At 51.8% G+C, this 27,253-nt stretch overlaps 1 protein-coding gene across 5 annotated transcripts; it reads right to left on the bottom strand.

Annotated features, from left to right (window-relative positions):
- Nucleotides 1-10,014: 10,014 nt before the first annotated feature.
- FLOT2 (flotillin 2) lies at nucleotides 10,015-27,195 on the bottom strand. Of its 5 annotated transcripts, none has more exons than XM_025917377.2 (11): nucleotides 26,917-27,195; nucleotides 20,489-20,570; nucleotides 17,450-17,540; nucleotides 13,704-13,827; nucleotides 13,173-13,291; nucleotides 12,942-13,055; nucleotides 12,721-12,840; nucleotides 12,417-12,631; nucleotides 11,824-12,007; nucleotides 11,375-11,524; nucleotides 10,015-11,297 (listed from the first exon to the last, which is right to left on the bottom strand). In XM_025917377.2, the coding sequence occupies exons 1-11, from the start codon at nucleotides 26,963-26,965 to the stop codon at nucleotides 11,259-11,261; spliced, it is 1,287 nt and encodes a 428-aa protein (XP_025773162.1). In that variant the 5' UTR covers nucleotides 26,966-27,195; the 3' UTR covers nucleotides 10,015-11,258. The 5 variants fall into 5 exon arrangements, with proteins under 5 accessions (XP_025773162.1, XP_025773161.1, XP_086542607.1 ...); XM_025917376.2 differs by lacking the exon at nucleotides 17,450-17,540 and adding an exon at nucleotides 14,826-14,916 and having other exon boundaries at nucleotides 26,917-27,191; XM_086686481.1 differs by lacking the exons at nucleotides 20,489-20,570; nucleotides 26,917-27,195 and adding an exon at nucleotides 14,826-14,916 and having other exon boundaries at nucleotides 17,450-17,534.
- Nucleotides 27,196-27,253: the final 58 nt, after the last annotated feature.

Raw genomic sequence — 27,253 nt, 5'->3', positions numbered from 1 at the left:
GGAATGAAAAGAGCAGGAGTGTGGAGTCTGGGAGTCTGGCTTCCAGTCCTGCTTCTGGCACAGACACTGTGTGACTTGGGCAAATTCCGTCCCACCCATGCTCCTCAGTTTCCTCGTTTGATAAAATAGCGGTAGTAGCTGTCTTCACAGGGTTAAGTCAGGAATTAAATAAGTAAAATATATACATATCATTTTAGTAATCCACTGGAAAATAACATTAAAATCGGAAGAAAAAAATAACAAGGAAAAAGGAATGCCTAGGAGGGGGCTTTATAAGCCAGCTGCCAGCAAGTAATACCAGGTGGGACATTGTAAGTGCCATGCTTGATGCCAACATGAGCTGTGTCACTTTGTCCTTGGGACAACCCCAACCATAGACGGCCCCAAGTGCAATCCCTGAACCTCTTCTCTCTGCTGCCTACACTCACTCCTTCACTGATCTCATCTGATCCCAAGGCTTTACATACCGTCTACACAGTGGTGACTCTGCCATCCATAAGACCAGGCCAAGCCTCGTCCCTAAACTAACTTGTAGGGGCACCCGGGTGGCTCAGTTGGTTGACCATCTGACTTTGGCTCAAGTCACGATCTCGCGCTTTGTGAGTTCGAGCTCCGCGTCGGGCTTGCCGCTGTCAGTGCAGAGCCCGCTTTGAATCCTCTGTCCCTCTCCACCCCACCCCTCCCCGGCTCATGCTCCCTCTCAAAGATAAATAAACATTGAAACAATAATTAAAAAAAATAAATAAACTAGGGCCGCCTGGGTGGCTCAGTCGGTTGGTCGCCCGTCTTCGGCTCAGGTCGTGATCTCGCGGTCCATGAGTTCGAGCCCCCGCGTCGGGCTCTGTGCTGACGGCTCAGAGCCTGGAGCCTGCTTCGGATTCTGTGTCTCCCTCTCTCTCTGCCCCTCCCCCACCCATACTCTGTCTCTTTCACTCTCAAAAATAAACACTAAAAAAAAAAAACTAAATTGTAGAGTGACTCTCCTACTTGCCAGTTTCTGTAACAGGCACCCTAGACTTCGCAAGTCCCAAACTGCAGTCTCGATCCCGTCTTGAATCTGCTCCTTCCACTGTTTTTCCCATTTCAGCAAATATCAAGTCCATTCTTCCAGACGAAACCCAAATCTTAGAGGTTTTTGTGTTTTTGTGGGGGGTTTTTTGGTTTTAAGTTTATTTACTCTTTTTTAGTAATCTCTACACCGAACATGGGGCTCAAACTCATGACCCTGAAATCAGAAGTCTCATGCTCTTCTGACTGAGCCAGCCAGGAGCCCCAAGTAGATTTTTAATTAATTAATTTATGTTTTTAAAAGAATTTCTTTATTTGAGGGGGTGTGTAGAGGGAGAGAGAAAGAATCTTAAGCAGGCTCCATGCTCAAGCATTGAGCCCAAAGCAAGGCTCGATCTCATGACTCTGAGATCATGACCCTGAGATCAGAAGAGTCAGCTGCTTAATGGACTGAACCAGCCAGGTGCCCCTAGGAGGTTTTGTTGTTGTTTGTTTGTTTTTGTTTTGGCAGTTTGCTTATCTTTTATTTTTTATATTTATTTTTATATTTATTTTTAGTTTACGCCCGAATTAGTTAACATATAGTGCGATAATGATTTCAGGAGTAGATTCCAGTGATTCATCCCCTACGTATAAAACCCAGTGCTCATCCCAACAAGTATCTTCCTTACTGCTCCTTATCCATTTAGCCCACCCCCCCACCCACAGCCCCTCCAGCAACCCTCAGTTTGTTCTCTGTATTTAAGAGTCTCTTATGTTTTGTCCCCCTCCCTGTTTTTATATTCTTTTTGCTTTCCTTCCCATATGGTCATCTGTTTTGTATCTTAAATTCCACATATGAGTGAAGTCATATGATTTTTGTCTTTCTCTGACTAATTTCACTTAGCATAATACCCTCCAGTTCCATCCACATTGTTGGAAATGGCAAGATTTCATCCTTTTTGATTGCCGAGTAATATTCCATTGTATATACATACCACATCTTCTTTATTCATTCATCCTTGATCAATATTTGGGCTCTTTCCATACTTTGGCTGTTGTTGATAGTGCTGCTGTAAACATGGGGGTGCATGTGCCCCTTCAAAACAGCACAACTGTATCCCCTGGATAAATGCCCAGTAGTGCAATTGCTGGGTCATGGGGTAGTAGGAAGTTTTTTAAATTGACTTTTTATTGAAGGACAACATGCATTCAAAATATGTACAACTTGTAAGGCAATTGTCACAAAGTGAACACACCCATGTAACAATCACCCAGGACAAGAAACAGCACATTACGAGAATATCCCCTGGAGCTTCCTGTGTCCCCTCTCGGTCACTCCCTTTTTCCTGTCCAAGCGGGACTTCCATACCAACCTCTAACGTCATAGATTAGCTTTACCTGCTTTTTTTGGACTTTATATGATGGAATGGTAAACTATGCACTCTTTTGTCTGGCTTCTTTGGGTCATTATTTTCTTAGGGAGATTCATTCAAAGTGTTGCATGTGTCAATATATTTTTTAATTTTTTTTAAACATTTTTATTTATTTTTGAGATAGAGAGAGTGTGAGCAGAGGAAGGGCAGAGAGAGAGGGAGACACATAACCCCAAGCAGGCTCCAGGCTCTGAGCTGTCAGCACAGAGCCTGGCACGGAGCTTGAACTCACAGACCACGAACGAGATCATGACCTGAGCCAAAGTCAGATGCTCAACCGACTGAACCAGCCAGGCACCCATGATCGTCCACCTTTAAACATTCTCCCTTTCACCCCAGAATGGGAATTAATTAATTAAAGAAAAAGAGAAAACATTTTCAATTACCAGCATCCCATTTTTTTTCATTTTTAATATTTATTTATTTTTGAGAGAGAGAGAATGAGCAGGGGAGGGGCAGAGAGAGAGGGAGACACAGAATCCACAGCAGGCTCCAGGCTCCGAGCTGTCAGCAGAGGCCGACGTGAAGCTCAAACTCACAAGCTGTGAGATCATGATCTGAGCCGAAATCAGATGCTCAGCCTTCTGAGCCACCCAGGCGCCCTACCAGCATCCCATTTTATATGTATGATGCTAAAATGTTAAATATAAGTTGTTTCCTTTCCTACCTCTGTCATTATGTTTCATTAAGGTTCAAGAGTGAAGTAGAATGGGGACCTTTTCTACTATTCATTTAATATCTGCATATCGCCCCAAACAATGGCATGGAGATAAGCTTTTAATTAATAGCTCTTCTGATTTTAAAGGCAAAGCAAGCTGCAATATCCTCATGGGGATGTGATGAGCTACTTCCATTCGTTAAGATTAGAGACAGCAAACTGATATTTAGAAACGATTATTCCTGGGACACCTGGGTGGCTCAATCAGCTAAGCGTCAACTCTTGATTTTGGCTCGGGTCATGACCTCACAGTTCGTGACATCGAGACCTGAGCTGGGCTCCGCTCTGAGAGCTCAGAGCCTGCTTGGGATTCTCTCTCTCTCTCTCTCTCTCTGTCTCTCTCTCTTTGCCTCTCCCCCCCTCAAAATAAACAAACATTGAAAAAATAAAAAAGAAATGATTGTTCCCATCTGGAAATATTTCCAAAAGCAAGTTAGAAATAGAGCTCCAAATCACTGATAGCTTCTGTTGCTGTGCAGAGCCACAGACCCACTCCCCGAGCTCACTCAGCACCTGTACTGAGAGCACTGCTTTTGCTGCAAACTTAGTTCACCTGATTAATTTAGCAGGAAGGAGGCTGTGTTTTGTCCTCCTGCATTTTGAGTATTTTCAGAATCACAGTTTGGTCCTATCAGCTTTCTATTCAAATGAGACCAAGTAACTTTTTCAGAATGCTTACAGTTTTCTGTAGGTTTTCTTAAGAAAACCTGGCTTATATTTTCTCTTAAGAATAAAATTTATTTTCTCTTAAGAATAAAATTTTAATCCTGGGGCACCTGGGTGACTCGCTTAAGCGTCTGACTTCGGCTCAGGTCATGATCTTACGGTTGGGGGTTTGAGTCCTGAATCAGGCTCCATGCTGACAGTGCGGAGCCCGCTTGGGATTCTCTTTCTCTCCCTCGCTCCCTGCCCCTCCCCCACTTGTGCTTTATCTCTGTCTCTCTCTCAAATTAATAAACTTAAAACATTTTTAATCCTGACAGAAACAAACAAAAAACAAAAGATATGCTTATGTTCAACTGTAGTAGATTCTCTCAAATATATTTTCAAAGTGGTTTCTCCATCTACATTTCTTCCAGCAGTGTATGAAAGTTCTAACTGATCCACATCCTCACCTACTTGTCACTCTTTTCCGTTTTGGTCATTCTGGTGGGTGTGTAGTGATAGCTCTTTTTTTTTTTTTTTTTTTTTTCCATTTTGGATTTAGTTCTCACTTCCTGGGGTGCCTGGGTGGCTCGGTCGGTTGAGCATCTGACTCTTGATGCTCAAGTCATGATGCCAGGGTTGTGGGATCGAGCCCCGAGTTGGGCTCCATGCTGAGCCTGGAGCCTGCGTAAGATTCTCTCTCTCTCCCTTTGCCCCTCTCCCCTGCTCACATTCTCTCTCTCTCTCCCCGCCCCCAATATATATATAATAATTGGCACTTCTCTGAAGCCTAATGGAGTTAGGCCGCTATTCCCATTACCCATTGCCGTGTAACAAATCATCCCCAAATGTAGACGCTTAAACAATGAACAGTCCTTTTACTATGTCGCACAGTTTCAGGTTTGAGGGTCAGGGTTTCAAGAAGTTGGCTGGGCAGAACTGGTTTAGACGTTCTCACGTGGATGCAGGCAGATGGGCGCTGGAGCAGCTGGGGGCTGGCCAGGCGTCTGTCTCTTCACGTGGCTCAGGGCCTATCCGTGTGGTCGGTCTGCTTGGGTTTCCTCACACCATTGTCACCTCAGAATGGACAGACGGCTTACACAGTGACTGTAGGCTTAAAGGCTTAAAGACCGAGTATTCCAGCAAACAGAGCAGAATCTACATTGTGTCTTGTGTTGTAGCCTTGGAAGTCACATAGTATCACTTCCGTCATATTCTATTGACCTAAATAGTCACAAAAGCCTACTTACTCAGCTTCAAGGAAGGGGGCATAGGCTCTGCTTCTAATTGGAAAGACTGTGAAAAGTTACAGTAAGAGGAACGTGTAGAATGGATAACTGTTGCCACTATCTTTGCAAAATATGATCTGCCACAAGTTTTTTTTTTTTTTTTTAAGCTTATTTATTTATTTTGAGAGAGAGGAAGAGAGAGAAAAGGCAGGGGTGGGGCAGAGAGAGAGAGAGAGAGAGAGAGAGAGAGAAAGAGAATCCCAAGTAGAGTCTGTGCTGCCAGGACAGAGGCCAATGCTGGTCTTGATCCCGTGAACCATGAGATCACGACCTGAGCTGAAACCGAGAGTTGGAGACTTAACCGAATGAGCCAACAAGGCACCCCTGCCACATGTGTTTCCATATGTCGACTGACCCTTCTGTGTATGCCGGGGCCCATCATTTGTCTGTTTTTCTGCCTGGTCATCTGTCTTTTTCCTCATCGATTTGTAAAATACATTCTGGATGCTAGGTTTGGTTTTTTTTTTTTTCCTTTCCAGATATATGTATTGCAGATATATTTTCCTATATTCTGAGGCTTGCCTTCTCCGTCTTTCAGTGGGTTTTCATTTGTGTGCATGAAAATTTTTATTGAGCTAACTGTAGCTTCGCAGGCAGTTGTACGAAATAATATGGAGAGATTCCTTAGCCAGTTTCTCCAATGGTGACATTTGCAAACAACTACAGTATAATATAACCACAGCCAAATATAGGATGTTGACATTGATATAGTCTCATTTTATTTGGATTTCCTGTTTCAGCTGTGCTCACTTGTGTGTGTGTCTGTTAAGCTCCATGAAATTTTACCACCTGTATATGTTCATGTATCCACCACCATGGTAAAGTTACAGGAAGATTCCAGCACCAGGGGCCCTAATGTTTATAACCACACCCACTTCTCTTTTGCCACTCCCACTCCTGGGAGCCACTGATCTGTTCTCCATTTGTAAAATTTTGTCATTTCAAAAATGTCAGACACATCTCACACCCATTAGGATGTCTACTATAAAAAAAAACAAAAAACAAGTGTTGGCAATGATGTGGAAAAATTGGAACTCTTACACTGTTGGTGGAAATATAAAGTGGTACGGCTGCTGTGGAAAACAGTATAATTCCTCAAAAAATTAAAAATAGAATTCTCATATGACCCAGAAGAATGGAAAGAAGGATCTTGAGGAGATATTTACACATTCATGTTCATAGCAGCATTATTCACAATAACCAAAACATGGAAGTAACCCACCCAAGGGTCTATCAATGGATGAATGAATAAACAAAATATGGTATATACATACAATAGAATGTTATTCAGCCTTAAAAAGGAAGGAAATTCTGGGGCACCTGGGTGGCTCAGTCGGTTGAGCGGCCGACTTCGGCTCAGGTCATGATCTCGCGGTCCGTGAGTTTGAGCCCTGCGTCGGGCTCTGTGCTGACGGCTCAGAGCCTGGAGCCTGCTTTGGATTCTGTGTCTCCCTCTCTTTCTCTGCCCCTCTCCCTTTCATGCTCTGTCTCTCTGTCGAAAATAAATAAACATTTTTAAAAAATTTTAAAAAAAGGAAGGAAATTCTGACCATGGTACAACATGGATGAACTTTGAGGACATTATGCTAAGTGAAAGATGCCAGACACAAAAAGATGACTACTGTATGATTCTACTTACATGAGGTACCCAGGGTAGCCAAATTCATAGAGACAGAAAGTAGGTTGGTAGTTCCTAGGGACTGAGGCAGAGTTATTGTTTAATGGGTACAGAGTTTCAGTTTAACAAAAAGAAAAGAGTTCTGGAGATGCGTGGTGATGGTTGCATAATAGTGTAAATGCACTTAACATCAATGAACTGTATGCTTACAAATGGTTAAGATGCTAAATTTTATGTTACGTGTATTTTACCACGATTACAAATAAAAGTTATATAAGTGAAATCAACATGTAACATTTTGGGATTGGTTCTTTCGGTTTAGTGTAATCCCTGGAGATTAATATGTCTTTTTTTAAAAAAAATTTTTTTTTCAATGTTTATTTATTTTTGGGACAGAGAGAGACAGAGCATGAACGGGGGAGGGGCAGAGAGAGAGGGAGACACAGAATCAGAAACAGGCTCCAGGCTCTGAGCCATCAGCCCAGAGCCTGATGCGGGGCTCGAACTCACGGACCGCGAGATCGTGACCTGGCTGAAGTCGGACGCTTAACTGACTGCGCCACCCGGGCGCCCCATAATATTCTTTTTTTTAATTTTTTTTTTCAACTTTTTTTTTAATTTATTTTTGGGACAGAGCGAGACAGAGCATGAACGGGGGAGGGGCAGAGAGAGAGGGAGACACAGAATCGGAAACAGGCTCCAGGCTCTGAGCCATCAGCCCAGAGCCCGACGCGGGGCTCGAACCCACGGACCGTGAGATCGTGACCTGGCTGAAGTTGGACGCCCAACCGACTGCGCCACCCAGGCGCCCCAATATTCTTTTTTTTTTAAATTAAAACCTTTTTCCCGGGGCGCCTGGGTGGCTCAGTCAGTTAGGCATCTGACTCTTGATTTCGGCTCAGGTCATGATCTCATGGTTTGTGAGTTTGAGCCCTGCATCAAGCTCTGTGCTGACAGTGGGGAGCCTGCTTGAGATTCTCTCTCCTCTCCCTCTCTGCCCCTCCCCTTGTCATGTTCTCTCTCTCAAAATAATAAACAACAAATATTTTTTTTCCTTCTGGTATTTATTATTTAAAGTTTATATTTATTTATTTTGAAAGAGAGAGAGAGCAGGGGAGGAGCAGAGAGAGTGAGAGAGAGAATCCCAAGCAAGCTCCCTGCTGTCAGTGCACAGCCTGATGCAATGCTTGAACTCACGAAGTGAGATCATGACTTGAGCTAAAATCAAGAGTCAGACACTTAACTGACTGAGCCACCCAGGCTCCCCTATTTATTTTATTTATTTATTTAAAAAAAAATTTTTTTTTCAACGTTTATTTATTTTGGGGACAGAGAGAGACAGAGCATGAACGGGGGAGGAGCAGAGAGAGAGGGAGACGCAGAATCGGAAACAGGCTCCAGGCTCTGAGCCATCAGCCCAGAGCCTGATGCGGGGCTCGAACTCACGGACCGCGAGATCGTGACCCGGCTGAAGTCGGACGCTTAACCGACTGCGCCACCCAGGCGCCCCTCTATTTATTTTTTTTAAAGTAAACTCTAGGGGCGCCTGGGTGGCGCAGTCGGTTAAGTGGCCGACTTCGGCTCAGGTCATGATCTCGCAGTCCGTGAGTTCGAGCCCTGGGTTGGGCTCTGTGCTGACAGCTCACAGCCTGGAGCCTGATTCGGATTCTGTGTCTCCCTCTCTCTGACCCTCCCCCATTCATGCTCTGTCTCTGTCTCAAAAATAAATAAACGTTAAAAAATAAATTAAATAAATAAATAAATAAAGTAAACTCCAGGACTCCTGGGTAGCTTAGTCGGTTGTGTCCAACTTTGGCTCAGGTCATGATCTGATCTCACAGTTCATGAGTTTGAGCCCCGCGTCAGGCTCTGCACTAACCGCTCACAGTCTGGAGCCTACTTCAGATTCTGTGTCTTTCTCTCTCTCTGCCCCTCACCTGCTGTGTTCTTTTTCTCTCATAAACAAACATTTGAAAAAAAAATGTTTGGGGCGCCTGGGTGGCGCAGTCGGTTAAGCGTCCGACTTCAGCCAGGTCACGATCTCGTGGTCCGTGAGTTGAGTTCGAGCCCCGCGTCGGGCTCTGGGCTGATGGCTCGGAGCCTGGGCCCTGTTTCTGATTCTGTGTCTCCCTCTCTCTCTGCCCCTCCCCCGTTCATGCTCTCTCTCTGTCCCAAAAATAAATAAACGTTGAAAAAAAAAATAAAAAAAAAAATGTTTGCTTACCCTAAAGTCCTGGAGATATTGTTATTTTCTACACATTTATTATCCTACTTTGCACATTTAGAACTACAGTCCATCTGGAACTGATTTTGTGTACAATGTGAGGTTCAGGGTCAAGAACCACTTTTTTTTTCCCCTCCCACAGATATCTAGTATCTTTTATTGAAAAGACTGTCCTTTCCCATAGCTCTGCATTGCCACTTCTGTCACAAAACACATGTGGGTCTAGGGATGCCTAGATGACTGTCAGTTAAGCGTCTGACTCTTGATGTTGGCTCATGTCATGATCTCACAATTTGTGAATTTGAGCCCTGCATCAGGCTCCGTGCTGACAGTGCAGAGCCTGCTTGGGATTCACTCTCTCTGCCCCTTCCTTGCTCATGCACACTCTCTCTCAAAATAAATTAGAAGAAAAAAAGAAGGGGCGCCTGGGTGGCTCAGTCGGTTAAGCGTCCGACTTCGGCTCAGGTCATGATCTCATGGTCCGTGAGTTCGAGCCCCGTGTTGGGCTCTGTGCTGACAGCTCAGAGCCTGGAGCCTGTTTCGGATTCTGTGTCTCCCTCTCTCTCTGACCCTCCCCTGTTCATGCTCTGTCTCTGTCTCAAAAATAAATAAACGTTAAAAAAAAAAATTAAAAAAAAAAAAAGAAAAAAAAAGAAAAAGAAAAATACTAAAGCCCAGAGAGATAAAGATAGTTGCTCAAGATCACACAGGTGGTAACAATAGAGCTAAAACTTAAACCCACGCAGTCTGATTCCAGAGTTCACATTCTTAACGCCTGAGAAACGGGCTCCAGTACTGAGTGAGGCTCAGGGTGGACACAGTGGGGAGATGAGCCCGGCAGCCCCTTCCATCTTCTGCCTGCGATGGAGCCAGGTCTCCCAAGGCTCAGATCTGGACACAGCACCTGGGCCAATGGCCACCCTGCCCCAGGATGCTGCTGGGGGCAAGGCCAGTGTGCTGATGCCCTCCAGTGGCTACCATGGGGAAGAACAGACAAAGTGTAACTGTGAGGCTGAATGGGCATATGGGCAGGGGATGTCCCCTGGTTAGTTCTTGCTTCCTAGTCTCCACTCTCACAGAAGAGACGATACAGGGCATAGGCATAACAGATCTTTATTTTACCAGAAGGGACAGGCAATGGGGCAGTGCAGCATCCAAGCCCCAGACCAGACATGCAGCATCCACATGCAGGAACAGCTACACAGGCTGGGGCAGAGCCAGAAGTGGGACACTGGGACCGCTGGACACCCACAGCATCCCTGCCAGGATGCTTGGGCCCCGGGCTCTTCTGTCTCCACTAGAGCAAGAAGACAGAGGACTGGGCTCCTTCCCCATGGCTGGAACCCTATCACTCTGGCCAGAAGGAAAGATGGCACGGGGGATATGATAGAGTCTGGCCAGTCTACAGCACTCAACTCTGTATAGGGTTGGCACAGCCCTGCCCACTGGAAGGGCCTGGCCCAATACCCAGGACAGCACAGCCCTAGCAGGAAGACGGTCTACACACCTTCTAGTCCCCAGTGGGGCTAGACCCTGATCCCAAAAGAGTTTAGCAGAGTTGGGACCAAGCCCCACTCCACCTAGTAGGGACATGTCCATGAAGGGGACTTCCCTGAGCACAAGCAGGGGCCTCCTAAGGCAGTAGTAAACTGAGGGAGCTGCTATAGACAGGAGGCCTTGCCTCTGCCCCTGGGTAGAGAGAGAGAGGTTAAGGTAGGAGAGCAGGCCTGGGGCTGGGGGAGGCTGAAGTAGGGCAGTGCCCGGCTAGGCCGAGGGGGTCTGGAGCAGGTGAGGCTGGGGACTTCCTGGGGTCGGGTTTAGGGCTGGGAAGACCAAGCCAAGAGAAGGGAGGGTGGCCATCCTACCCAGACCCTCCGCACCCATGCCAAATTTTGGCAAGGGCCACGGGGAGGATGGACAGATGCACAGAGAACTTCAAGGCACCAGGATTCTGAGGAGCAGCAGGGCTACTGCCCCCCGAGACAGACAGTGATTATAATACACGTCTTTAGCTTAAACTACATGATGTGTGTAGAGGGTGGGATCAGAGAGGGACAGAAGAAGACAGACAAAGGAGGAGACGTACAGGGAGAGGAGGGTGGAAGAGACCAACGAGATGAATGTGGCAGTGAAAGTGAAGGTGTGGGGGGAGGAGAGGAAGGAGACAGCTAGAGACAGGACAGAAGGGAAGACAGCCACAGAAGGCCTGAACACGCAGCACTTCTGGTCCCTACAAAATAAGGCACCAGAGTCAGTAGCGTTCCCGTTGTCGCTGTGGTAGGAAAACGGGAGCTGGAGGGAGAGGCGGGCGGCTGCTGACGGGTGTGGGTCTTGGGGAGCCTCACGCCTGTGCGCCGGTGGCCTTCTTGATCAGGGGTATCTGCAAGGAAGGGAGGCGCCGTGAGGCCTCGGCTCTGCGGCCCGTGACTGCCCCACCCGCAGGCGGCCGGCACTCACCTTAGAGAGGTCCATGCCTGTGAGGGCATGCACAGAGGCCGGCAGCTCGGCCAGCAGTCGGTTTACCTCCGATGTCACTTTGCTGTTGTCCCCACTGAGGACCACAATCTCATCGACTTTGGTCAGCGGGGCGGCGATTTTGGCAGCAATCTAGGTGGGGGAGGTGGGGGGAGGGCTCGGTTTGGTGCGCTCTGTCCTCCTGCCCTGCCCCGTCCAGCATCTCCCCTTCCTTTCTCCACCTCGCCTAAACCCCACCCCAGCTTGGGTGGCTCTTATTTGCAAGCCACGGTCAGTGAGACCCAGTGGGCCGGGGATGGGCCTGTGCCTGTTGCAGGGTTCCTGCCACCGCCCCCCCCCGCCGAGCGCTCTCACATTTAATGTTTCTAGCCAGCCCGTCGCTGTGTTCCTGACAAGGCCCAGCCGGATCCACCCCGGGGCAAAGGCCTCACCTGGGGCAGGGCCTCCAGCACCAAGGCCATCTTGGCTGCATCCCCATATTTCTGGTAGGCCTCAGCCTTGAGCTTCATCCGCTCAGCTTCTGCCTTGCCCATCGCCTCGATGACTGCTGCCTCCGCCTCCCCGATTTTGCGGATCTTCTCAGCCTCCGCCTGTGCTAAGAGGACCTGCTTCACCCTGCAGGAGTTCAGGCCAGGCAGCATCAGTGCGAAGTGCCAGGGGGCCCTCAAGCCTTGCCTGGGGGCCAGCAAACCCTCAAGCCCTCTGCTCTGCCGGGTGTCAGGGGTTGGGTACCTAAGGAGGGAGGTGCCTTCTTCAGGCTCTGGCAGAGAGAGGCCACCAGCTGCCAGATGCAAATGGGAGAGACTAGCCAGGGACTGGCCAGGATGCCCGCTGTGCCAAGTACCATACCGGGCCCTCAGGTCTCCTTTATCTAGTTCAGCCTTCCCAACAGCAATCCCACTGGGAAGGCGGCACACCCCCACCTCAGTCAGCAGGTGCTGGGAGAGGCGGCTTCCACGCTGGGGCTGGAGAGGTGGATGGGAGAGGAGCCTGACTAGTCCCCCCCTCAGCCAGGGGCGCTCACTTTTCACCCTCGGCGATCTGCTGTATGCGGTGGGCCTCAGCCTCGGCAGGACAGCGCACTGTGGCAATGAGCTCCTTATCTGTGCGCAGGATCTCCTGTGCCTCCACTGCGATCTGCTTCTTGCGCTGTACAACCTCAATCTCAATCTCTTCCTGCCGGATCTTCTGCTGCTCACGGGCTCCTTGCAGCTCATAGGCCAGCTGGGCCTCGGCTGTCTGCGGCAGGAAGAAGGGCAGCACGTCAGAGGCTGGCTGCCAGGTCCCGAGCCCTGAGCCCCAACCTGGGATGCCCTACGGCTCCTCACCTTGATGTTGACCTCCTCACTGAAAGCTGACTTTTGTAGTTCGAAGGCTCGCTTGGAGTCGGCGATCTTGGTGTCTGCCATGAACTTCACATCCAGCATCTCCTTCTTGCACTCGGCTTCCTGGCAGAAGGAGGGGCAGGTGCTGAGGGTTCCCTCAACCTACCATGGTCCCACCCCCCCGAGATCCCTGGCCCTGGGGGCAGGAAGGAAAGCCCACGTACCCGGATGCCTGCGTCTCGCTCGGCCTCGGCCACCCCAATGTCGGCATCTCTCTGTACCACGGCAGTCTGTGTCTTGCCCAAGGAGCTTAGATAGTCCACTTTGTCGTACACGTCCTGGGAGGGAAGGGGGAGTCATCCTTGGGAAGAGTCATAGGTACAGAGGTGCCCCTCCTGCCAACACCCCCCTCCCAGGGGGACGTGGGGGGCTGCAGCCTTCCTATCGCACTGCACCTTGATGGTGAAGCTGAGGATCTCGATGCCCATGCGGCCGACATCAGGGGCCGCCACCTCCCGCACCAGCTTGGCAAACTGGTCCCGGTCCTGATAAATCTGCTCCACGGTGAGGGTCCCTGGGAACAGAGGGATCATGGGCTGGTTCCCTGGGGGCCCAGCCCACCGCAGAAGGGACGAGGCATACAAGCAGCAGTCTGACTGCATGCCCACGTAGTGCAGTCTGAGCTGGGTCTTCCCGGGGTTTCTTCTTCACAGTATTTAACACTGAGCCTCCTCTTGCAGAGTCCAGGCTGGATGAGGAAAAGTGTCTCAAGCAACACCAGGAGCCTGGCCAGACTGGCGGCCCCTCACCTCCCCATCCCAATGCCCTCCCCTTTCCCTCAAGTCACCTGAAGTTTGGAAAGGAAACCTTGGTGGGACTGACAGACCTCCCTGCCCTGCCCCACGCCCCTCCCTGGCCCTGGCTTGGAGAGCCTGCGAGGTTCCTCAAAGGCAGCAGAGGGGTCCCTGGGAGGGGCAGGGCCTTACCAAGGATGGAGCGCAGGTGTCCCTCCAGGGTCTGCAGGACGACGTTCTTGATGTCCTGCACGTTCTTGCCCAGAAACTGCTCGCAGGCCACTGCCAGGAGCTCCTTCTCCGTCATGATCTTCACCTGCCAGTAGTCACAGAGGCGCCTGAACCAGGCTGGAGGGGGGCAGATGGAGTCCCCAGACCCAGAGATGTGGAGGATGGTGGCTGTGCCCCTCCCCTCTTTTCTCAGACCCGGAGGCCTAGGGGCCAGGAGGGGACAGAGTCTGTCTGAGGCCTCTGGTGGGGAGAGCACACATGGAATTCTTACACTGACAATTTTTATCTTCACTGGCAGCCTCGAGCCCTGACACGGCCTCTCTGCTGGGCATTTGGGGCTCGTCTCCCCACCCTCAGCCCACTCACTATTCCCTCGTTAGCCAATTCCTCCCATGCAGTCTCCCCACAGGTGGGAGACCTGCAGGCTGAGGGGCAGAGAGGGCAAAAAGGAAAATGAGTGATAGGGACACAGATACACAGACTAGGGAAGAGAGCCTGGACAGGGCAGGAGACAGGTCCAGGGGGATGCCACCGAGGGTAGGTATCCACCTGCCTTTCATACCCGAGGTATTAAGCCAACCACCCCCTCACCAGGAGCCTATAGCATGGTTGCACCTTGCTGCCCTGTGACGTTGAGAACTGGACTGGAGCAGGAAGCCCCTCACCCTGGCCCCGAGCTGGGAACATAAAGCAGCCTCCGACAACTCCTCTGCCTCACGTGGCCTCCCCTCTGGTCCCCTTTAGCCCCCTCCCCAGGGAACAGGGAAGGCCTGGATTCTGGGGCGTGGCACTTCCAACACCTGCAAAGAATGGGGTGGGGTTAGTGAGCCAGGAGCCCTCAGCACTGGTTCTGTCTCTTGCGAGCCCGCTGAGGAGAGAAGGGGTGTCTGTTAGTCCTACTGAGTGGCCAAGAGGCCGAGTGAGCACATTCCGGTGACGATGACCCTCTCTTGGAAGGGGGGCAGGGGAAGGGGCACTGGAGGGAGACTGCCCCTGGCTGCCGTCCTCTCCTCCTCCCCCCAAACCCCGGCACAGGGACGAGGCAGCTCAACGGACATGCGTGGGGCTGCTGAGTTACTATACCTGGGCGACACCCGTCACAGTTAAAGCTACCCCCTCGGCCGTCTCTACGTCCTCGCAGCGGGGCTGCAACGTCATAATCTCTAGGGAAATCCTGCCAAGAAATGCAAAACAGGGGCATGGGTCTGGGGGCCCAGGGCCTGGGGTGTGGGGAGAGTCCAATACCTCACTGCTCCGACTGGGACAGGCCAGGGGTCCTGCTGCAGAGGGTGGGGTGGGCGCTTTGAGGGGTCGTAGTCAGGAGTCTGTGGGGAGATGGGTGGGAAGGCAGAGCAGCGTGGGTGCGGGTGGCTCCGGGGGAAGCAGTGTAAGTGTTCTGCCCACGGCACACATGTCTGCTCAGATGAGCCTGGCCTGCAGAGTAGGGAAAGGAAGTAGAGCAGTGGTTGTGGGCGGTCTGGGCCAGTGCGGAGAGTCCAGGTGTAGCTGTGTGTGTGTGTGTGTGTGTGTGTGTGTGTGTGTGTGTGTCCTGGGAAAAACACGTAAGCGCTGGTACCCCGGGCTGGGCTGTGTGGGTCATCCACGGGTGCCATCTGAATGTCCCCCCAGGGGCCTTCACCTGTCCTCAAGGCACCCTGGGAGGCTGCCCAGAGAGCCCTGCCTACTAGCCTGGCATACTAGGAGTATGCCCGCTGCTGGTCCGAGACAGAGGTGACCCTGCGTCTGCGCCTGGCCAGGGGAGTCCTGCCTGGTCCCTCCACCTGGCAACAGGCTGGACTTGAAGCCTACCCTCTGGGGTTGGGCCCAGGTGGCTCAAGTGGGGAACCGGGGCTGAGGTCACACGAGGGCATCCTGGCCCAGACAATCTCCAGGGTCCACATCACCCAGCTTAAAAGGGACATAGATATCTGCAGTTGTCTCAAGTCAGTAGCAGTTTGGAGGCAGAGCGGGGTTTCTTTAGCCAAGGGTGTCGAGGGAGGCTGGGACCCTACCGGTTCCACACAAAGTGCTCTGAGTTTCTCAGGCCTCCGTGCCGAAGCCTGCCTGCGCACAGCTACAAGGAGTGGGTAAGGTGGGGACAGTCCCCTTCCCCGTTAGAGCCGGCAGGCTGGGTGAGGAAGGGAGAGGTGGTGCGGGGTTGTGCCTGAGAAGCCGGAAGGGCAATTTCCAGCAAGGTAAGGGGATTGGTAAGATGATGTTTGGGCCCTTCCGGTCTGGGCGCCCAGCATGCAGGCTCTGAGGGGGCAGGGGCTTTCTGATGCTCACCGCAGTACCTGGAACTGGGAAGGCGCTCAACAGGGAGCTGCTGAGGGAAGCAATGAAGATGACCACCTGCATATTACAAAGAAAGCGCTGGGAGTTACCGAACACCTTGGCTCAGGAATGGGTTTCATTGGCTACAGCTGCATGGCAGTGAAGAGCGAGACATCGGGCCACTTGCTTTTCAAAGTGAGACTGGGGAGCACCTGGGTGGCTCAGTTGGTTGGGCGGTCAGCTCTTGGATTTCGGCTCAGGTCATGATCTCACAGTTGGTGGGATCCAGCCCTGTGTTGGGCTCTGCACTGATAGCGTGGAGCCTGCTTAGGATTCTCTTTTTCCCCTCTCTCTGCCCCTCCTCTGCTTGCTCTCTCACATTCTCTCAAAATAAATAAATGAACTTGGGGTGCCTGGATGGCTCAGTCGGTTGAGCGTCTGACTTTGGCTCAGGTCATGATCTCACAGTCAGTGGGTTCGAGCCCCGCACTGGGCTCTGTGCTGACAGCTCGGAGCCTGGAGCCTGCTTCTGATTCTGTGTCTCCCTCTCTCTCTGCCCCTCCACCACTCATGCTCTGTCTCTCTCTCTCAAAAATAACATTAAAAAAATTTTTTTAAATAAAATAAATGAACTTTAAAAATACCACACACCCATGTGCGTGCGCATGCGCGCGCGCGCACACACACACACACACACACACACACACACACACAGAGACCAGATTAATAATAAAAGCTTAGGTTTTTCTAGCACTTCTTTTCCAAAAATCTCAAAAAGCCCTCATGTTGTTTTACTTGCCTTTCCAATATCCCTACAGAACACGTAGAGGACATGATTCCCCTACTTCGCACACAGGGAAACTAAAATCTTAGTGACAAGAGATTTTCTCAAAGCCTTCTCAACAAAAACTAGGAGCAGGGAATGGCCAAGGCTCATTTTGCTGATGCCTGGCAAGGAGGTCGGAGGAGCCTAATGAACAGAACTTTTCATGGGACCCATTTTCTGGCCTTGTGAGAAGGAGGGCTAGGGCTCGACACTGGGGTGTCAGCATGGACGGGAGGCTGGCAACGGGCTCCGCAGGACCTGGAGTGGTTGGGACTGAACCCTTGCTGTCCAGACAGCCGAGTTCTGGCACACAGGGGCCTGTGTCTCCTGCCTCAACTTACCCCTTGGCATCCAAGGACATTCACCAGCGGACCTGGGAGGGGTTCCAGAATCCCTTGCTCTTTCCCCACTAGCAGCCCCGGTCAGTGAGGGCAAGGGAGCTGGGGATCTCTAGGGGTCCATCCTGGCACCCACGGCAGCACAGGCGGGAACAGAGGGGAGGGAGGCACACTTTCGGAGGGGAGTCCACCTGGCTCCTGCCTGCCAGGCCCCGCTGGGCAGGAAGAGAGAAGGTTAGACACAGAGGAGGAAGCAGGTGGGTTATTACCTGTGCAACCCCTGTTACGAATAGCGGGACCCCCTCCGACGTCTCAATATTCTCACAGCGACACAGGATGGTCATAACCTCCAGAGACAGTCTGAGGAGCAGCCAGGGGGAGGGAGAGGTAGGGAAAGGAAGGGGTAGGAGGGGACACAGCAAACACACACAGTGGTTACCAGACAAGCAACGATGCCGGATGCCTGGGGCAGGGCGGGGTTGCTCTTAATACTTTAGCCCTCTACTGCCAGCTCAGCCTAGGGTTGTAGGGGGACAGAGTAAGGCCCCTTGCTGGCCTGAGGCCTCTGGGTCTCTTTTCCCATACTCCTCTAAGGAGGAGCGGCTGGGCTGGGGAAAAAGCCTACGACCTGAGGTCGGGAGGCCTGTGCACAGGGCACCTGGGTTGCCCACCACCTCACTTTCCCAGGAAACTCCTGGCAGACTCCTGGCAGGAGAGTCTGGGAGACTTAGTGTCAGCTCTACTCTCCAAACACAGGCAAACCTGTGTTTCCAGAGATTGGACAGAAGAGGCCACTCTGGGGATTAATGAACCACAGCAAATACCAAATCCTGCTTGGGTTTGTGTTACATATCACTAAGTAGGCAATTTAGGGCCAGGAAAGCCCAAAGAAAACCTTGGATTTTCTGATTTGGGGGGCTAGGTGTCAAGGAAGGCTGGAGGAGAAAGTGTGTCCCTCCCACAATATTCACAGGGACAACTGGGAGGTGACGGGGTAATTCACTTTGGGATTTCCAAAGTTGGGCAGAGGCAAAGAGAGTCATGGCAAAGAAAATGAAGCGTCTTGAAGCTGTTTAGGCCACCCTAGCTGGGCCTCCCTCGCGAAGCACGTGTGTGCGAGTGAGTGCAGGGTGGCAGGCCAGGCAGAAGCCGGGATGCTGACAGTGTGGACAGTTTCCTTCAACCAGAAGAAGGGAGGACAGTGGCAGAAGCTGAAGGAGCAGAGGCAGGCGGACTGGGGGATGGGGGTGGGGGATGGGAGCCCCGCCTCACCCAGCACAGTGCCAGCCCGGGGGGGGCTCTGGCCGTGCAGGTGTGGAAAGGTTGCCTTCATTTGAGCCCCTGATACTGGCACTCCTTGGCCTGAGAGGACTCAGACAGGAACCCACTAAGCTCTCTTCTGGGGAAGGAGGAGAGAGGGAGATAGGAGAGAGGGAGGGAAGGAGGGAAGGAAGGAGGGAAGACAGGAGGCTGCAGCTCAGATGCCAGAGGTGGAGGATTCACTCAGGTAAGGGAGACAGCTGCCACATCAGGGCCTCAGGACAGCACAGGATGTGGCGGCAAAGTGCAGCAGGCAGGGTTTCATCGAGCCTGGCGAAGAACGGCTGACAACGGAGGTGGGGGACCTGGAGGGCGGTGTGCGGAAAGTATCTCGAAGGGAGGCTAGAATCCAGGCTGGGTTAGAAGCCTCTACTCTGACCTGAGGGGCTCTTCCTGCCGGCCTAGGGAAATAGAAGCCCCAGCTTGTAGAGACGTCCTTCAGGTAGGCTAGGGGTCGGGGAAGGGACTGCCCTTGGACACAGAGCCCAGGAAGGGGCGGGCTCCAGGCTTAGACCACCCAGCAAGTGGCACCAGAGGGAGAATGCTAAGCCTGGGTGTGTGAGGTCAGTTTCCCAGGATGACGTACAAGGCCCTCCACTCCTTACTTCCAAACGTACTGTCAGAGAAGCTTGGCTCTCCTGTCCTGGGGCTCTGCTGCCTGGAGCAAAAAGCAGGAGGGGGTGCCAAGAACGTAGAGAAAGGGCTGCAGGCGGGTCAACCTAGCAGTGGATGCCTGCGTGGGACAAGTCTCTGGGTAAAGTTGCAAACTCTCCAGGACTGGCTGTACCACAGTGTCTGGACGACTTACTTGGTCATCCCAGGACTGCAAGGCATGTGGGGTGGGGTGACAGTACCTCTGGAGAGGGCACCCCATGGCTTCCGACAGGCCACTGGCCCACTCAGGAGGGCCTCGTGTCCTCCTGAGAAGAAGTTGTGATCACTACTGGTTATACTCTCGGACACTTTTGGCCTTGAGCCAGGAGAGTCCCCCAGGATTCTTCAACTCGGGCAGAACAAAGTGAGGGGAGAGCAGAGGAGGTTACGGGAAATCAGTGAAGTTAAAAAGGTGACCTGCTTCCCCATGGCCCTGACCCTGGCCAACACCCTCAAGTCCCCCTGGAGTCTCAAGCGTAGAGCTCGGCGCAGCCACGGAGGGCCTCTCTCTGCTGACTGGGGGGGCTGGGCCAGAGGGGGATTTCCACCGCAATCGCTGCTGTTTTCCCTCCGGGGTGGCCATCACTTCCCCTCCCTGTTGCGTGGGTCCTGGCCTGGAAGGATCTGGGCATAGTCAGGAAGGGGGTGATGGTGGAAAAGTGGCTGGCACACCTCTTCTCCTTGTGGGTAGGCAGTGAGGAAGCCAGGAGAGGCCCAGGCCAAGTCTGGTCCCGCTGAGGGTTCTGGGGGAGCCCCAGGGAGAGCCGGATGGTGGGCCCTCTGGGGGGCTGCAATGTCCCTTCCTCTGGTGAGTCTTTCCAGACTGACTGAGGAGGTCCAGACCTGTTTTGCCCAGCCCGGCACCAGTTCCTTAGATCCCCACCCCCTGTCGGTAAGCTGCGGCTATCATGGAGCCCTTCACAATGTGCATCCGTCATTCTCTGCCCTTTAGCCCTGCCTACACTGTCCAGGCCTGCACGGGTGAGGGCGTGTGTGGGTCTCTTCAGCCCTTCCTCTCCACAGGGAATAGGGCTGCAAGAATAACTGAGTTAGGCTCAGGGAGTCAGGATTCTGCTTGGGCATGACCCTGGATTCTCTGGGACAGAAGTGACGTCTCCAGTGGAAAAAGCATACCCACTAAGGAGAAGGTGCCCGCAGACAGACCCCCTGTGTCCCTGTGCAACCCATCTCACCTGCTTCTTAGAAGGCCCCCAGCATGGGAATGTGGCAAGGGAGGATGCTCTAGCTGACCGGGGGGTGAAGCGGGGAAGGCTGGAAACCCTTTTCTCCCTTGCCCACCAGGATGCCAGGTTCCCCAGCCCCTGGGCCCTTACCTCTGAGTGTCGGAGATACACCACCAGGCCCAGGCCCAGCCGCCAAACACGTACTGTTTATAGTCAGAACCACAACAGCCCCCTGGAGAGCAAAGCAAACCACTGCTGGTCAGTCAGTTCTTGGGTTTGTCTACCCCCCATCCCTCCAACAGCAACTCTGGGCCTTTACTCACTCTGACAGTTGACAAACCCCACTGTTGGGTGCTGAGCTTACACAAAAATGAGAGACAGACAGGGGTGCCTGGGTGGCTCCGTCGGTTAAGCCTCTGATTTCAGCTCAGATCATGATCTCGCAATTCGTGAGTTCCAGCCCTGCACTGGGCTCTGTGCTGACAGCTCAGAGTCTGGAGCCTGCTTTTCCCCCTCTCTCTGCCCTTCCCTCAACTGCTCTCGATCTCTCCCCAAAATAAATAAACATTAAAAATTTTTAAATAAAAAAAAAAAAGGGAGACAGACAATTTGGTAGACAATTTGCATAGAAAGAAGGCTATCCAACGAGTGGTTCCGCATGTAAGTACTTTCAGAGAACAGAAGTCAGTGGGCAGGAGTGAGCAGGAAAAGCTTCATCTTTCATTTAACCATTCATTCAGCAAACAAGTAGACTGTTTCTGTGCTAGGAATAAAGAGATGAAGATACAATTCCTATCTTTTTTTTTTTAATTTATAATTCCTATCTTTTTTTAATGTTAATTTATTTTTGAGAGAGAGACAGAGCACGAGTGGGGGAGGGGCAGAGAAGGAGACACAGAATCCGAAGCATGCTCCAGGCTCTGAGCTGTCAGCACAGAGCCCGACGTGGGGCTTGAACTCATGAACCGTGAGATCATGACCTGAGCTGAAGTTGGATGCTTAACCGACTGAGCCACCCAGGTGCCCCTACAATTTCTATCTTGAAGGAGGTGGGAACTTTTCCTGAGATAATTGTAATACCATGTGCCAGGGAGTGTGCAGAACAAGAAGGGGTACAGGGCACACGGGGGGCGGGGGGGCACTGGGAGGCTGAAGGGAGAGAGGTGTCTTGGAGCCAAGATGGGATCCTTGCTCATGCCCAGCAGACACATCTCAGTAAGGTTGGTTCTCTACTTCCAGGGCTTCAGAGTGACTGTGTACTTCTTATGGGAGTGAATGGGGAAGGCAAGGCCTCAAAACAAAGGCCAACCTGTGGTACCAGTGGCAGAAGTGGAGACAAAGAGAAAAGGCCTAAAAAGGAAGTGGTTCATTCTTATGGGGCGCCTGAGTGGTTCGGTTGGTTAAGCGTCCGACTTTGGCTCAGGTCATGATCTCACAGTTCATGGGTTTGAGCCTCGTGTCAGGCTCTGTGCTGACCGCTCGGAGCCTGGAGCCTGCTTCAGATTCTGTGTCTCATTCTCTTTCTGCCCCTCCCCCGCTTGTATTCTGTCTCTCTCTGTCTCTCAAAAATAAACAAATGTAAAAAAAAAAAATTTTGTTTAAGGAAGTGGTTCCTGAAAACTATATCAACTAAACAGAATGTTGAATCGGGCCCCAACTCGGATCCAGCTGTAGACATGTCCAGCATGCTGGCATAATGTCTATGCAGAAGTGAGAAGAACCAATTCCTGAAATTCTTGTTGTGAACTGATAATACCAAAATTATTCACCGAGTTCAAGAAAGCTTTAGTAAAAGCTAGAGGGGCAGTTTCCTTGCAGTGCAGAAAAATGTGCAGGAAACAGATGATTCAAAGGAAATGGGATTTGGGAAAAAGCCAGTGGGTGTCATCATTTCTGTATTCACAGACTTCAGTTTCCAGGAAAGCCTTAGGGTGTGTGCCTCCAAAGGTCAAGGGTCAGGGGTAGTCATGTAGCTGGGTTACAGTGTCTCTGAGGACCCACAGCGGGGTACAAGCAGGGTAGAGGGGCAGAGGCCAGATTATAGAGTGTCTCACGTATCAGGCCAAAGAGCTGGGTGTGTGTGTGTGTGTGTGTGTGAGATGGCGGGGGGGGGGGGGGGGCGGGTGGTCACACAAGGATTTAAGGTGAGGAGCAACAAAATTACATTTACCTTTAAGAAACACCACTTTGCACAAGGTGGAAGAAGGGGGCAGGGTGGCCAAGGAGATTGGGTAGAAGCCTCTTGCAGTGACTTAGGCAAGACATGGTGGCTGATGTCATGGAGTAACTTCTAGAGCAGTCTTGTCCAAGAGAACTGAGAGGGTGGAAATGTTCTATGGCTGCACTGTGCAATATGGCAGCCACTAGCCACATGTGCTTACTGAGGACTGGAAATGTGGCTGGTACAACCGAGGAACTGAATTTCTAATAAAAAATTTTTTTTTAAAGTTTATTTATTTTGAGAGAGAGAATGCGCATACACATGGGAGAGAGAAAGAAAGAGAGGGAGAGAGAATCCCAAGCAGAGTCCGCTCTGTCAGCAGAGAGCCGGACTCAGGGCATGACCTCATGAACTGCAAGATCACAACCCAAGCCGAAATCAAGAGTTGGACATCTAACTGACTGAACCACCCAGGCTCTCCTCTGATTTAATTTAAATTTAAGTGGCTATTGGCTACCACATGGGTGCACCTCCAGAGTACAGGTTTGAGTGGGTGGTGAAGTCAACAACGGAACCAGAGACAACACAGAGAACAGAGAACTGGAGACAAGTTTTGGACAGGTGGAGGCGAAGGACAAAGACCTCACTAGTGCAGAAAGCCTGGCATCTTAAAGAACTGGTGTCCGAGACTGCTCCCCGAGAGCCAACCCAGTTTCCTGGGCCTGCCTCTGTGCACAGTGTGCAAGGAGCTGAGCCAGAAGTCCAGGGAGTAAGGCGCAGCCCCGCAGTGTGAGTAGGGGTGGAAAGAGGCCTGTTTCTCTGGGGGGGGGGGGAAGTAACTGTCCACAAGGCTGTTGCTCAAGGGAAGCTAGCGTAGGCTTCTCTGCCTTGGGGAGTGGGGTAAGGGAGGCCTCTAAGGACAAGCAGTCAACCTGAAACCTAAGCCATCTCGGGATCTGGAGAAACTGAAAGGGTCAAAAAATCACAGCTTGTTTCACTTTGGGCCTGATGAGGGCTGGGGCCTCCAGCGGGTTCCAGGGCACTTCTCACTGTGCTGGGGGTGGAAGCGGTAGAGGTGGGGTGGGATCGCGTGGGGGAAGGGGGTGTCCACCCTATACCTTTAACTTATTCTTTGACCTTGAGAGCAGGCTGCCACAGCCGAAGCTGGGCCTTGGCCAAGGGCAACATGGCCAAGTTCCCGGGGGTAGCAACAACAGGAAGCTCGTACTGCCAGTCTGCCCCACCCCCAGCGGCTTCCTGCCCTGAAAGGCATCTCCCTCCCAGATTCCTGGTCACACTGAGCCTGAGCACCACGCCCAAGAGAGGACACTCAGGTGCCCCTTCCTTGACGTCCCTAGCTTTCACTCTCTTCACACCTGGAAGTTTCTTCTAATTTTATCTCACTTTTTCTAACTCAACTTACTTGCCTTTGCCCTGTCCGTATCCAAGCTGAAGAATTACACGCCAACCTCTGTTCCATTCTTACCCCCTCCAGACCCAGTCCATCCCTCTACCTTCTCAGGAATATTCTGCTCCCTTCCTGCCTCTCTTCTATCTTCTTCCCACTACTCCAGAAGACCATACTCTACAAGGGGGATTTAGTCTCTTTTGAGCCACAGCCCCTGTTAGTAGTCCAGCAATGCAGGAATGTTGATAAATGCATAAAATACATAAGAAATAATTATATTGAAAGTTTATTATTTATTTGTCAAATAAAAATTTATTTGTCAAATAAAATAATTTATCAAATTATTTATCAATTTGATAATTATTAAAACCACCAAATGTGTGACATGTAATACATAGTAATAGGTGTGAAATAGTAACACAATAAATAATAAAATCTAGTGGTTAATAACTAGCTAAACTTCAAGTACTGATGAGTGTAAATATTTTTTTTTTTTTTTTTTAATCTAATTTAACATAGGGGCGCCTGGGTGGCTTGGTCGGTTAAGTGTCCGACTTCGGCTCAGGTCATGATCTCACGGTCTGTGAGTTCGAGCCCCACGTCAGGCTCTGTGTTGACAGCTCAGAGCCTGGAGCCTGTTTCAGATTCCGTGTCTCCCTCTCTCTCTGCTCCTCCCCTGTTCATGCTCTGTCTCTCTCTCAAAAATAAATAAACGTTAAAAAAAAAAATTAAAAAAAAAATCTAAGTTAACATATAGTGTAGTAATGGTTTCAGGAGTAGAATTTAGGGATGCTAAAACTACTCACTTTTTAAAGAAATTTTATTTAAATCCAAGTTGGTTAACATACAGTGTAGTGATGGTTTCAGAAGCAGAATTCAGTGAGAGCATAAATGACTTCAAAGGTACCTGCTACAATGGCAGTATGGTAGGAAAATACCTGCTAATGTTAACATGGATTGTGGCTGACATTTATAATCCGAAGAAAGGCTAACTTTCAATTAAGGTTAGTGACAAGGTCGGGAGCATGTCTTTCCCCCATCCAAACGCCCAGACCTCTAAATTCTACCCACGGACCCCAGGTTAAGAACTTCTGACCTAGTGTAGAGATGAGAGAAAGATGTATGGTGTTTGGATTCCCCCTTTAAAATTGCTGAAAGGAGAGAGAGAGAGAGAGAGAGAGAGAGAGAGAGAGAGAGAGAGAGAGACAAAAAGGTTTGATATTACAGAATGAAGAAGGGAGGTTAGACAACCAGGAAAAATCCTCCAGCCTTTTCAGGTGCAGAAGATGACCAGGAGATTTAACGGCATCCTTCTCAAACTGGGCTGAATGTGATGCCTCCAGACCTAGATAGATGCAGGCTTAAGTAACCAGGTGGGGGGCAGGGCTGGGAGTGGTTGCTCTGCCCTGCTCTGCTGGGAGTTCTGTGAGGGAGAGCTGCATCTCTATCCGTCTGATCGGCTCAAATCCCCAGGTTCTGTTATCCTGAGCCTTATCCCTCCCTCTTCTCTCCTACCCTTCCTTGACTACAGCGCCCTCAATTCTCGGCTCGGCCTCCGCTCCCTCCTAAAACAGGGGAGGGAGGCCACTGCATTGGCCTCTGGCCAGAAGACCAGATTTCCGGCAAGTGGAAGGTACAGAGCAGCCTAACTCAGGTGCTCCTCTCATCCCTTAGTCTCTCCACAGGGACAGGATTGGAGCTTTTGTCTCCTCAGCTCAGGGTCTGGACTTCCAGAAAGAAAAGTCTACAAGAGAAAGTGCCATGCAGATTTTCAGGTTCTCAACGTCTTCTTTAGGACTGGGGTCTGGGAGACAGGTGCAAGTCTGGCCTCAGTGCTCTCTGGGGGTCTCCCTCCTAAATCCCAAGGCCACCTCTGGTCTTGTCTGCTCTTCCCTACAAGAGTAGGAGGGTCCTGATCAGGGAGGGCCGGGATTTCCTGTCCCAGTGGAGAGACTGATTTTGAGATCCAAACCGAGCCAGAGGCCATGTTCTGGGGTAAAAGTTCCCAGTGGATTCATCACACCTCCCCAGGGGGCAGCTACAAACCCTGGTCTAGCTCACCCTCTTCTACCCACTTCTGTAGCCAGCCCTAACAACTCGGCACACAGGCTGGAAATTGACATTGATAGTAGCAAGTAAGACCTGAAGGATTCCTGCAGCCACAGGCCTCCAAGCTGTCAGGAAACCACCCTTCCCAGCACCTGTGAGCCAGCCAGGGGTTGCACAAACTGGTGGCTTGAAAGGCTTCAGCCACCTCTCAAGATACCCAAATACACAATTTAAAAAGCAGCCTTAAGGCAAAGATACCTCTCCCTTCCCCAGCACAGCAGTCAAGCCCCACCTAAGCTCCCAGAAATTCTGGAGTCTGTAGCATTTTGCAACCGCGGCGACACAGCCCAGAACCCGGTTTCTCAACCTGTAGAGGCCGCACCCGCATCTCCGGGGGTGGGCAGTGCCGGTAAACCCCAGCAAGCCCTAACCGGCTCAGAATTAACGGGAACAAAAGGATCCCCGTCCCAGGGCCCCATCCCCAGGCAGGCACCTGCCCTCCAAAGCCTCGAGACCCACCCCAAGGGCCGGGCCCTGGAATCCAGCCAAACCGCTACGTTCTGGGAACCACGGGTCCCCTCCCCACGGCCTCAGTTCGGGACCCCCTAGGCCACAGTGGAGTAGAGGGGAGGAGACCGTGCCCAAGGAGGAGGCGGAGACAAGAGGGAATAAACACGGGAAAACACGCAGTGGTAGGGAGAGTCTCGAGGGCTCGGAACACCGCAACTGTGAGAATGGGGGTCCCCTCCTGTAAGGTTCTCGGGCCCAACACCCGCGCCCCCACCTTCCACACTGCCCTGCGCCCTCTGAGCCCCTCCCCGGCCTAGCCCGTCCCCGCTAGCTCCCCAGCCCCGCACCCACCCCGCGCCCCCTCTTCACCCACCTTCGCGGGCACAGCCCGCGCGTCCCAACACTCTCCGCCCCGGCGCCCCAGACCCAACCCCCTCGCCGCCCTCTCACCTGAAACCACCAGCGCCTCGTTGGGCCCCACCGTGTGGCAATTGCCCATGGCGCCGGTGGGACGGAGGGCCCGCGGGGAACGCAGAGACCTGTACGGCACGGCCCGCACCGCCCGCACCGCCGGCCGCGCCCAGCCTATCCCGCCACCCCCAGCGGCCGCCCGCGCGCCCGCCCGCGCCCCTCCGCGGTCGCAGCCCCACCGGAAGTGTAGCGGCGGAGGGCGGGGCCGGCGGGCGAGAGGCGGCAGTCAACGCGCTTCATTTCCCAAGGCCCAGCTCCACAGCGCCCGGGAAGGCGCCCCCCACTCCCCTCCCCCCCGGCCGCCTGCATAACGACC

The sequence above is a fragment of the Puma concolor genome, chromosome E1 (genome assembly GCF_028749965.1).
Source record: "Puma concolor isolate L17-30 chromosome E1, mPumCon1.1.hap2, whole genome shotgun sequence".
NCBI classification, from domain to species: Eukaryota; Metazoa; Chordata; class Mammalia; order Carnivora; family Felidae; genus Puma; species Puma concolor.
This window is presented reverse-complemented; position numbering and strand designations above follow the sequence as displayed.

Bases quoted from the DNA above. Each gene is read 5' to 3' on its own strand.
- FLOT2 (XM_025917377.2), bottom strand. From the start codon at position 26,965: ATGGGCAATTGCCACACGGTGGGGCCCAACGAGGCGCTGGTGGTTTCA. The intron at 12,632-12,720 runs GTGAGGAGCCGT...TTCCTGCCGCAG, and splicing joins GTGAGGAGGTCAACATCAAG to ACAGCCGAGGCCCAGCTGGC. The intron at 12,008-12,416 runs GTGAGCGCCCCT...GAACTCCTGCAG, and splicing joins CAGATCGCCGAGGGTGAAAA to GGTGAAGCAGGTCCTCTTAG.